This window comes from Bacillus rossius, chromosome 2, assembly GCF_032445375.1.
Source record: "Bacillus rossius redtenbacheri isolate Brsri chromosome 2, Brsri_v3, whole genome shotgun sequence".
In the NCBI taxonomy this organism is placed as follows: Eukaryota; Metazoa; Arthropoda; class Insecta; order Phasmatodea; family Bacillidae; genus Bacillus; species Bacillus rossius.
In genome coordinates this window covers 55,784,129-55,797,209 of record NC_086331.1, presented here as the reverse complement: position 1 = coordinate 55,797,209, position 13,081 = coordinate 55,784,129, and the positions used below count along the sequence as shown (strand labels likewise).

General features: G+C 37.7%; 1 protein-coding gene across 1 annotated transcript in view; it reads left to right on the top strand.

Annotated features, from left to right (window-relative positions):
* LOC134529300 (uncharacterized) overlaps positions 1 to 12,721 on the top strand; it is a 66,722-nt gene extending 54,001 nt beyond the window's left edge. Inside the window, exons 4-6 of the mRNA XM_063363210.1 lie at positions 553 to 969; positions 4,895 to 5,196; positions 9,789 to 12,721. Coding sequence (XP_063219280.1) covers positions 553 to 969; positions 4,895 to 5,196; positions 9,789 to 10,035 — 966 coding nt within the window. The 3' untranslated portion in view covers positions 10,036 to 12,721. The remainder of the gene's footprint in view (positions 1 to 552; positions 970 to 4,894; positions 5,197 to 9,788) is intronic.
* The last annotated feature ends 360 nt before the right edge of the window (positions 12,722 to 13,081 follow it).

Below are 13,081 nucleotides of genomic sequence, written 5' to 3'. Positions count from 1 at the left end.
AACAATATTAGCGTTATACCAAACTAACAGAAATAATAAAGTAATCCAAATCGTTGTAAAAACATAGAGTTTATGGAAGAATTAAATATTATTACATATGGAAATATGTGAAGCGGTAACATAACACCTCAAAATTCATTGTGTGACTGAATTCTGTAAGGAAATTAGGCCTTGCCATATTGCAATTCCAAATCTTTTCAAACCACGTGCAGTAAAGCTTTACTAATTTTTTTGGTTCAACATGGCATAGGACTTAGTTTTGGCTACTTGTTGAAGACAACCCTTGTGAACTGGTGTGATAATCTTGATATTTGTAGTCGCCCGCATGAAATAATAAGTAATTTCCCAGCGACGCTTAGGTACAGACTAGAGCCTGATAGTAAATATGTGGTAACAACAAGGCACAGAATGTCTCGACAAAATTATTTATGCCTTGAAATGCCAAAATATTTGGATAAATAGTTCGAAAATATAAATATAGCAAAAAAGATAGAAAAATCCATAATCCCCTTAGCTAGTTGTGGAGTGTACCAGATGTGTCACCCGTTGCAGGTCGCTCCTGCCATCGGGCCGAAACCGCCTTGCCCCCGTTGCGGGCTGCTGAGCAAGCACCGCTCCTCCGCTGCCGAGCTGTCGGCCGAGGTGACCCGCGAGTCGCAGGCGCGCCACTCGACAGTGCTGGACCACTTGGGCGCCGGCTGGCAAGGCTCCTTCTACTCGGGCGGCCAGCACCAGTTCCAGCAGCAGGTTTCAACCGGCCAGCACCAGTTCCAGCAGGTTTCAACCGGCCAGCAGGGCGGCCAGGCCGCGGCCTTCTGCGAGGAGGACAAGTCCCACGTGCCAGCTCCGGCTGACGCCGTGTCCCTCTCCCTGGCGTACGGACTGATCAGGAACGCCGCCAACGCCGTCCGCGAAGAGGGACTACTCTACGGGCCGAAGAGCATACCAAGGGACGGTTCCGCCAGAAAGGTCTGTGATTCCAGACTTTAACTAAGCACATCTACTTTTGCGGGGCCCTAATATTTGGCAGAATGACTTCCCCAAATGCTCCCCTCCCTTTTATGGTAGTTATAAAAGCCTCCAGAATAAAAGGGGATCCCGTAAATGTATGAAAAATAAACTCTTTAAATCAACATTTTCAAACCAACCATGATCTTAAATTTTCATTGATAGTTTTGCTAATTTATTAATTTTGAAATTTCAAAAACTAATACAATAAAGATGAATTTAGCATTACTAAAAACCGAATAAAATATTATTACGTAATGTAATGGACGAGCATTTTAATTTACGGGTGCGTGGGTAAAGGTTGTCCGGCCCTGGAGCTGTCCCTGTGCATGTGTTTACGAACACCTAACATTATTAATACACTTGAAATATATATACATTTGGTCTATTTTTTCGAAAGTCTTCCTACAGTTGTGTTTAGAAAGAGTTTAATTTCAGCTAGCAAGTTTAGGAGATAATCGAATTTTAGTGTTCGTCATAAAACCTTTTATTAGGGTTAACTTCTGGAAACAAATTTTTTTAAAACCTAACAAAACAAGTGTAGGCCGCCATCTTAAAATTAGTTATCTTCGTCACCATATTTTATTAAGACACTTTCATTTCAGTAACCTTAGAATGAGATTTTAAAAACTGAAACATGCCCATGTTCTACCTTAAAAGTTGATATTTTAAGTTTAATTTTTACATTTAAGAAATAAAATGCTCCTTGATATCTACTTTTAAATACTTATGCTTTTATATTTATTGAGGACATTTGCAATTGTTGACTGTGATCTACCATTACACTTAGCTATGTATTTATTGAATTCTCTTGCATTTCCATTTCCCTTATAAACATGTCATTTTTTATTATGTTTAGGTTCCTCTACAAAATTTGGAACTAAATCTGAAAGAATTATTATTGAAACTACCACAAGTAAATTCAAAAAATAAGATTTCACTCTCTCTAATTTCATACCGAGAAGGAAAATAGTTTAACCAATATCAGAAGCGTTTCTACCCAGTGTATCATACAATCTATTTTTGATATTCAGTTTAAACTGCAACATCCCTTGTTCAAATTAAATTAATATTGCTAAAACTTTGAATAACATGTTTTTTAGAGAAAATAAGATGTTTATTTTACACACAGGTTATATAAAAAATAAATACTACAGTTATATTTTAAGTGTATACTAATGAAAAAGCATTTTTTGCTTCAACCTGGTTTATTTTACACCAGCTTGTCAAACACAATCATAGAATTTGGCTCTAAGAAAATCTAATTCATGTTTAATATCTTGATCACAATAACAAAACGCAATGTTTCTGGAAGATGATTCTCCCCTAGACCCATATATATTTTCATATTTTCTCTATCGGCCTCGCTTTTCACGTAATAACCGTTTTTATAAATGCTTATGTCAGCATATAAACATTATATGTTGTCTATATGGAATAATGACACGTTCTTTCAACATGATTTCTAAATCCAAACAGCAAAAAGTACAACATAAGAGTAAATAAAATAACAAAAACATCTTAAAATATTTTCTTCCACATATCCTACGATATTGCCTCAGGAACATGGCATTTGTTAATGATGAACAGTAGTTGGACAACATTGCGGCAGTATACTTGTTTTAATAACGCTCTTTCATTTGAGTTATGTCCTAATGAAGCAGTTTTACATGTTCGTCACTAACGGTGCCTAGATTATCAAGGAAGAATTTCAAATGATCAAGAAATGAAGCTTAATTGACTTATCACATCCCATACGGTGGTATCATCTCAGTGGTTCTTGTACAATATGGCGATAGTTCTATGTCTTACAGTTGCTTAAAATGTTCTTGCAGACACTTGTGAAAGACAGCAAGCCAGTTTTTAAAAATAACATAATAATCAAGGAAATGTTCATCAGTCCTACAAACAGTCCTTCCTTTATTTTTGCTTCAGTGATTCTTGTGAAATCCTTTCGCGATTACGTGAATCCATGTGATGTTATTTCAACGGCTTTCACAAAGTTTTTACCGAGACCATTTTAATGTGCAGTTTTTGGGGTCAACAGAAGGAGAGTTTCTCTAGACAGTATTTCATTCTGAGAAAGCTACTTTTTCCCCACAATATTGTTTTTTTTTCTGATCTACTGTCCCACTGCCCCACAAAGCAGCACTGTTTCGTGTATCCAAGCTACATACCGATCATGAATGCAATTACTTTGAGATCTCCACATATACGCTTGTTATAGTTATCATATTAAATAAATATGAGTAGCAGTTTCAAGTTCTCATATGTCTTCAGGTTAACTACATGAATAATCGGAACAAAAGTAAATTTGTTCCCGTTGGAGAGATGTACTGCTATAAGACTAACTTTGCTAGACTCTATGAACATGCACCTCTAATTTACACTGAAATCATGGCAGAGGGCCTCCATATGGATTCGATATAATTTTTTAAAACATTATCACCTGCCTTAGATAAATATTCAGAGAAAAAAAAAGGATTACGGTCACGAAAAACACTTTCGTGTTGCAAAAAGATTATTCCATTATTTTAATCGTGAAGCTTATGGCTCAGAATGTTGTTTCAAAAAAATTTAATTACAAAAAAGATTGTTGAGATCCCCTTGAGATGAAAAGTGTGACTCAATCGTTTGATTCACAAGTGGCTTGAAATATTGGGTTCGTGTGCACATATTCTTCTGTATTTTGCGTGTTCGTCACTGTATTAATCTTCACTCACTGTCATATTCTCATGAGGCAGTAGTATTAGGTATTTTTCACTGTGATATACAGGCCTCATAGCAGATGTTAAATTAGAATATTGTACAGTTTTCTTTGTTTCCAAAGTGATTCCAGATATTTTTGTCAGACATAAGTAAAAGTCTCTAGCGTGAGCCGAGAGTTCCCTCCAAATCATAGGAACAGCAAAGGACATATGGCGTGATTCTTTTAACCAGCCTCTTATGAGTGTCAAATGTCCTGGTCGCCAACCTTACACCCAAAATAAAGTTATAAATACTTCTTTACAAGATAATATAAGTTTTCGTTTTTGCGGTTTTGGCGTAAACTCTCCAAATAGATAGCAAGGAATTTGGGCTATTTACACAGGTACAAGGCAATTCTTCTTCTGAATCAACACACAATAAAAACCTTCACGAACCTAAAACAACAAGCAGTCACTTCCAATTCACTGCCCATGCTGTCAGAATTCTCAATGCCGAGACACAACTGGAAAAAAAAAACACAACGCGATTCTTCCTGTTCAAGCACGAGTCATCGGCAATATTGCCAAACCTCCTGTATTATCTGGAGGTATATTTCTTAACTGAGGTCCATGTGTGGGAATTCCTTAAACATATTTTAGTTGTTTTTCATTTATTTAATTTGCAGAATAATACAAGCAAGCCACAGAAGGATAGGTAATAAATTTGCAGCATTTTCAAGGTTTTCAATAGATAGAGGGTTGCGAGTCACAATAAAACTGATATCGATAGGCAAAAACTGATTTCATCACCAATCACATTCTCTGTTACAGTAATTCTGTTGACCGTTGTTATAGATACCAAATATTTTTTGGTTCTTCTAGCAACTAATTTACCACAGATGGTTGACCCTGCAATAATGCAGTCCACAGAAGTTGATAAAAATATGACATTTTGCGAATCGCATCCATTAGCATTTTCGTCCGGCGTGATTTCACTAGGAAACTCATTCATACTTTGTAACACACATTGTACTGATGAAATTTTATATAAACAATTATATTTAAATTTGCAGTGTAGTATTGAACTGGGAATATTGAAACAGATCAGTAAACTGTGTAAATGCTATGGTACAGAAACATGCGAGCGCGACCTCAGTGAAACATTGTAACGTAACTAATGCACGGATGTGGCACGGCAGACGATCAGCAACGTGCCGGAGGAGCGGCTGCACAGCATCGACCGGCAGGTGATGGAGCTGCGCGTGCGGCCCGCGGCCGGCGGCTGCAGCGACCCTGCCATGCAGCACGAGGAGCAGGCGCTCGCGGAGGAGCAGCAGAAGGAGCTGCTGGAGGCGCAGCGCCGCAGCCAGGGCTACTACAGCTCCAGGAGCCACCCGCTCAACTACGTCGAGCTGGGCTACATGCCCGAGGGTGCCAGGGCGACTCACTACGCCTCGGGCTCGTCCACTCGCTACGCAGAAAGCGCTCTCGCCCACGAAAGGTATGCCGAACTGTCATAATCAGGGGCGCAACAACTAAATTTCCAAAGGGGGGGAAATATACCTTTTTATAAAGAATCATCGATCCCCCTTACTGAAGCGGGGGGTCCGGTGTTCCTCCCCCGGGAATATTTGTATTTCAAGGTGGAAAATGGTGCTATTTAAGAAGTTTTATTATCAAAAAATTGATTACACAGCACTTTTTTTGCCCCCGTTTGCCCCCACTTCATGGTTTCAGAGGGGGGGGGGGGTAAAATACCCGCTCCCCCCTCCCTGTTGTTGCGTCCCTGATCATAATGTCATATCCACCGGTTCGGCCTCGGCCAGTGCTTCAACACATTATCTGAGTGTGCCTCGCAGCTACAACTATGGGAAGTGAAGTACCCACAGTCGCCTGTCCCTATATGGCAATTACTAATGTTCACGAACAGCACAGTGAATCATCCTGCAACATGATCTGTTGTTATTTAGGCAGCAGATTATTACAATAACAAAACACCAGAAGGTTGCACATACGAGTGCTAGCCCATTGATCTGGGTAAGGTCAGTGAGGTTGCATGGTTCAAATGTGTTTTGAGTTATCATCATATGGTCAATAGTTTAGGTCTGTCCGTTGGGGCATAGGCCGAAGCTGTTGGGATATGCATATTTCAGCGGATTTACGTTGCATCTGCCTGTGTGGATTCGGAGCCTGTTGATGGTCATCCATGAAGTCAAACACGGCCCTTTTTACCTCTACAATATGGCGTCTTTAAACCAGCTACAACCAGTTCACTTCACTGTCTATTATAAGAGGGACCCACACATCTGTCATCACAGGAGACACTTTGGGAAGAGAAATTCTTTAAGGGCATATCCAACATGCTAGAAAGACGCTGCATCAGACGAATATATTGGCCTAAGAAATTTATTTGTAATATTAGTGGTTATAATACAGATGCTAATGAGTACGTTTATTCTTTGCATAAATTAGTATTTTCTTGTCAGGACAATTGTAGTTTAATAAAATGTCTGTATCGTTTATCATTCCAAGTTATGACTGCTAAAGGTGGGCGTAGCTTATTTGAAGTTTTTTCTTCACTTACAGAATCACAATGTTGTATTTGCGTAAAATTGATTTTCTAACATATGATTTGGAAGAATTTTGCTAAACATTTTAGTGTGTCGGCTAGCATAGCCTTGATTTATTATCGTTTTCAAGCCTTCGTGACGTATACTTGGTAGTACTGCCAAGTTTGAGGGATTTTTAAGTAATTATTACTAATTTAGTCACCTAATTACGAAATTATTGAGTGTTATTTATTATGGAAACAGAGAAAAATAATGACTCAACTGAAATTTTGTGTGTATCATTTTTCGTACAATAAATCTAGCTCATGTAACAGGAAGGTAACATAACATTAAAAATATTTGAGCATTTGCTAAACTGTATTTTTAAGTTATTAAAATTTAAACATAAAACATGAAACTTTTAAGCATTAAATAGTTTTCAAACCTGTGTAATTTATTTAAAAATTGTTTAATGGCTTACTTAGCAAGATAGTTTATATTAAAGAGTGGTAATTAATTTTTAGCGTTTATTTTTTGTCAATTTGTTATTATGTTGTATGAATGAATGTGATTACTGACCAGGGGAAAAAAATTCAATTCGAGGTAGGGGATGAGATAGGGTAAGGTGGGGCTATTTGAATCATTTCAAGTTTAAAGCTTAATAATAATAATTCAACATTGTATCCGATCAAATACAAAAATTACGTACATCAATGTTACAATTTTTTCATCAAATGAAATCAACTTCAACATTTTTAGTCAAGTAATTTCCTGGTAAAAAATTATTAACTCCAGCACTACTCCAACATGACCATCCAAAAATCGAGGGGTCTTTTGGACTGCACAAGGGGCTATTTGGATCACGTAATTTGTTGCCTAATAGTGCACGTATTAACACAATAATAAAGTCTAAAACAGTTCTCAAAATAATCAAACACATTTACCACTAATAAATTGTTTTTTTCCATAAGCACCAACACAAATTTCATGGAACCATATGCAGCACTTTTGGCAACTTATCCAGTCACCTTTACTCTGTGACTTTTCCTCCAAATATCTAACACGACAGAAGCCACATGATGTGTTTTCTTGATCTGATGTTTCTGACCAAATTTCTTCGGAGCTCGTAGAGCTCTCACTTTGTTTCCTCATTCTGCGCTGTCGCCTCTGTTTTCTATGAAACTGTTCGATAGAACTTGGCTTGTTTCATGTCTGTGTTGATTTATTAAAAAATAATTTCTTTTTCGTTCTTGTTTTTTTTTCAATATGTTCCGGAGATGTTATATGACACGCTGATCCCTTTGCTCTGGTCAATATTTTCTTCTTTTTTCCTTTTTCTGGTGTTGGCAGTACTACAGGAAAGGATGTGGTTGCAATTGAAAATTTTTGGTTTTCATAATTTTGATGCGCAGATAAATTGGCTGACGAAGTTGGCATTTCTGATGATTCCTCATTTTGTAATTCAGTTCCATTATCATGGTCGCTAGGAAGTGTATTGTCAAAAATTGCTGAAGGAAGGAACTTTTCTGGAGACACTTTATCTGCATGAAACGGATAAATACCAGTGCATTCGAATCCCTTTACTGCGTTGCCAACAGTTGCACCCTTCCTCCATGCTGCATTGAAAATACTACCAAAAACGAACTTGCTGATGGAATCTGTGGTATTGGCATGCACGAATGAGTTTGTTTCATGGTGGTAAAATGTTTTCAAAGGCTTCAAAACAGTTCTATCAAGAGGTTGCAAGACATGAGTGGTGTGTGGTGGCAGACATACTAACTCGATTTGATGTTTCACATTATACTCCAAGCACTGTAGTGACTGGTGTGAGAGATGCCCATCCAATAGCAGTAAGCATCTTCCTGGTAAATGGTGTTTTTGAAAATGTTGCAACCAAACCAGAAACAAATCTTCGTTAATGTAACCTGACTCTGACATTGCAACTTCACTGCCAGGAGGCATTCCATTCTTATATTCTTCCCTCATTATTTTGCCTTTAAATATAATGAATGGTGGAATGAACACCCCGCTAGCACTGCAACAGACGACAGCCGTTACATTTTCTCCTCGTTCCAAATTTGTCAGTGATACGACCTCTCTTTTACCTCGTTCACTAACCACCTTCAAGGGTCTGTTGTTCATTGAAAAACCCCTCTCATCCACATTGTACATGTTCTGAGGCTGGTCAAGAATGCCAATCTCGACTGAAACACTTCTCAAGATGTCATAAAAAGTATCAACACGTCTTTGTTCAAACCCATAGCCCGAGCTTTCGAAAGACCTTCTGGTTTCCTTAAGGAAATGTAATTTCTATGTCTGGCCATGAAAGACGAAAACCAATCTTTCCCTGCCATTTTAATTTCATCACTCCATGGCGTAATGATGTTCACCAATTTGGCAAAATGACACACTGCCCTTCTCACACTGACAGAAGTGTGGCCAAAACCACGACTAGAAAGACTTTTGAGTCTATTCACGAGATCAATTTCTTGCTCCGGTGAAAATATTGTGGGATGACCAATGGCCTTTCTTTTCTTGAGAATTTGTGCATGATTAGGATCATTCATCAAATCTCTTTGAAGTTGAGCTTCACGGACTCTTCTCTGCAGAGTTGTGTATGGAACATTGAAGTGCATTTAGGACACTTATTTTAGCTTGATCCATTCTTTCTTCAGACCACTGCAAGTACGCATTTTTACACTTATAATTCCTCATCATCTGAAAAAAAAATTGAATTTACCTCTGTAAATATCAAAAATTAATGTATGCAAAAGCAGTAATTATTAAAGTTCATTTTTTTTTCAGGAATAAAAAAAATACTAATTTATACTAACTACAAACAATATTGCTATTAAATTCACAATAAACATTAAAATAAATAAATTCTAATTCTGATACTTTTATACCATTTATATACCTTTAACAATTAAACCTAAATTCTTATTTTGTTGTATATAGTACTGCATTTTTTTAAATTTAATCTCTTTACCTTAAATCTAAAAACCATAAAGGCAATATAAACGTAAACGAAGGAAAAATCCAGTGTGATTCAAATAGCCCCGCCAGAAATGGTTCAAATAGCCCCACGGGATACAAAGTTCAAAACTTCAAATATTTCCGAAACCAAGCAACAGATGTCGCTAGTTGTCGTATAGAACGACGAAGTGGTCTTTGCAGACCGCTATACAAACACAACATGCACAGAGTTTCAATTATTTTTCCCGTAAGATCTTAAATAACGAACATCGGAAACTACATCAATGCCATTTCTTTACAGGAAATACTTACCTCACAAATTATGAATTGATATCACATGAGATACATTACAGATATTTAGTTAAACCTTCTAGCACTTCCATTTACAACTTCACTCACAAGCTCTCACGCGGTAAATGGCGTCTTAGCTAAAAAAAAAAAAAAGTGTTTTTTTTTTTTCTTATTTCGATCCAAATAGCCCCGTGGCCTAAATAGCCCCACCCTACCCTATGTTTTTTTTTTGAGATGAGTTGCTACTGGTTCGCGCGACGCTGGCTGCTCGTTGCAGGCACTTCGCCGTCGCCGGCTACAGCGGCGAGGAGGGCGAGGAGGGCGGCGACTACGAGCAGGCGCAGCAGGCGCAGCAGGTGCTGCAGCAGGCGCAGCAGGTGGTGCAGCAGGCTGACGACGTGCTCGACGACTCCGGCGAGGCGCAGCGCGGCTCGCAGGAGGGCGACTGCGCGGACGGCTACTCCAGCGCCGCCGCGTCCAGCCGCGACGCCGAGTTCGTCGGCCACCACGAGCGCGGCTACTAGTTGCCGCGACGGCGCGAAGCGTGTTTCGCAGCGAATCCTGTGTCACGATGGGATGCACGTCACAGATTAAGAAACATCATCGTATGTCCGTAAACTAGTGATGGTGATTTACAAGTGAAAGTTTGAGAATTTGATTTTGTTTCCACGTTTGTGATACTTTTTTTTTGTTAACGTTTGTAGACATATTTTATGGAGGAAATTTTGAGTTTTAAGGAATGACTTATTTGATGAGTTGTGTCTTTATGGTTGTGTTTACATGAAAAAGTATTTTTCCCACCTTGGTGCTGATGGGTCAAGCTAATGTAGATTCGGTATTTGTTGGCTACGAAAATTAGCTTCTGCGCAGTCTTGCCCGCGCCTCATTGTAAATTTACATTACAATTTTCACGATGCTGCGACGGAGTATCGCTGAAAGGTTGGCAAGAAGAATAACAGTGCTATCATTCACTCTCTTGCGAAGAATTTTTTCCCCCATTTATTCGGGACATAGAAATTACAATGCGAAACTTTATAAGCTTATGAGATATATTATTACTTCTTTGAAAACTGTTAAATTGCATGTGTTTGAAAACAAGCGTGAGCTAGATGCGCAGTTTTAGTGAGGAAATAAACTACCAATCCGTCGCATGCGATTTTAAAAGCCTCCGATTGGCTGGAACCGGTCGCCTCACCAAGCGTCTCTGCGAAACACGCCAAACGTAATTAGTTGCTTTGTGGCGCGATGATATTTAATCTACCAGAGCTTTGACGCAGGCGATGCGCGCACAGTTCGTTGCACGTTGCACGTTCATCGCTCATCTCATGCGAGGATGGGCAGTTTGTTTACTTTCCCGCCAAACATATCGCGAAAAGCTGAAGTCAGTTGCAGGAGTGCTGATAGAAGTCTAGGTTTACAAAATGTCACGTAAGTTTATAGAGTTATTAATAGTCGTATTCTGGCCATTGAAACATTATCAAAGCATTTCGAAATTACGCCATCATTTTTTATTTATATTTTTGCTATAATTCTAATTTTCAATTATTTATCTCAAATATTTTGCTATTTCAAGGCATACATTTTATACCTTGTTGCAAACACATATTTTCTAACAGGCTCTAGCCTGTAAGCGCCGTGAGGAAAAAATTTATTGTTTCATGCGGGCGACAACTATCATGATAATACACCAATTCACAAATGTTGACTTTAAAAAGTAGCCAAAGCCTAGTCCTACGCCATTTAAACTCAAAACCAGTTTAGCACGAAAGCTTTACTGCCAGCTGTATCAAAATATTTTAAATTGCAAAATGGCGAGGCCTAACGCCCCTTGAAACTCGCAGTATACTGCTGGCGTCGGATGCATCGCAGCGCATCACGACGCCATCTTGCGTTGATTGGCGACTGTGCGGGCAGATCATTCGGCTGCCGCCAAGGCGATCCGGGTTCGATAACACGCGTAGTTGAACCTGGATTTTCTGCAATCCGGAAACGTGGCGGACGTTGACACGAACAGCGGATATTTCTCAAAAATGTTCCCATTTTTCCGAAAGGTGTATTCCCTTCGCTACATTTACAAGTACCTCAACTTACCGAGATAAAATACTCAAACCCCTGATTTTTCAGATATATATTTAAGCCCAAATAAAATAAACGAAAAAATTAATAGAAATATTTGCATTTATATATTTTAAAAGGGATAGTTACATTGAAGAATTTATTGTAGTTCGTAAACCTCACTTTTACTTGTGCGACGAATTGTATTAAAATCATAGTGTAACTACTTCATTGAGATTCAAACCGTAGTGAATATTTTCATATCAATATAATTGTCTCTGTTTTATAATTTTTGACTGTCTTTGGTGAAACTGGCTCTAAATGTGATAATATTTGTAATGCAACCAGTGAGTGGAAATATTTCATGATATCACGCAGTGCTTCATTTTTAGGAGAACATTTTCACTAACTAAAGACACTTAAAAATTGATGAAAATTTGTTTTATAAAATTGGCAACCATAAAAGGGAACATTTTATAGTGGAAATACTAAATGCATTGTTTCAATGTTCAAGTGTAACGTGTACTTTGTGATGATTATAATCTAATTCCTAGAGAAACAAATGTTCATTACAAAATTACCTATTAACTAAAAGAGAGTAAAACGTATTCACTGACCACATTTTGATTTATTTCAATGGAAAACCTGCATCTTTATTGCATAAGGACGTGACTGTTGTATTATAGTGTCAAAATAAAAATCTTAAACTAATTTTTGTACAGCAATAAAATAAACATATGATTTTTACAATTTTTACTAACCATTTTATTGAACTTTTTAATTATTAACAATGTAGAAATGTTTCGTTGAAATGTTTTACGCTAAAATATTAAAACGCTTATTTTAAAAACTTTGTTAGGGCACTTATTTTACTAATAAATAACATAAATATGTTTTGCTCTTTTTTGCCAATAAACTGTACGATACGTAAGTAAAACAAGCAAGATGTCACATTCTTTTGATATTCATCTTAGTTACAATTTCACCTCAACTGTCATCATACATTCTGCTTGAATAGTAATCACTGCGTATTGCTGCAAATGTATGACTGATATACAGAGAATGCAACACTCGCGCTTAAGTCTGTGTAACGTAACTTGTCTTCAATTTGTATGTTCTAAATGTATCAAGTACCAGTAATACTCATTTCTCATATGTCACTTGAAAAGCAAAACGTTATGTTTGTTAAAGAACTCTGACAATCACATATTACAAACCATATTGACAGAACAACAGAGGAAGAATAATAATAAACCACCGGTACTACGTTTGAGAATTGTTAAATTTCAGACAAGTAACATGCCAGGTTGGACTACACCAAACTTATATAATCACTGTTTTGTCGTTAGTTTTTTGGCTACAGCTACATAATACTACCTTCTTTCCTAGCTACCCACGATTTCATCTCGCACATTTCTTTAGTTTCCTATTATTGGCTTTTAATCTTTTGTGGCGTGTGAAATAACCCATGATACGATGATGAATGTTTGTCAAATAAATAATTGTTGGCAATCT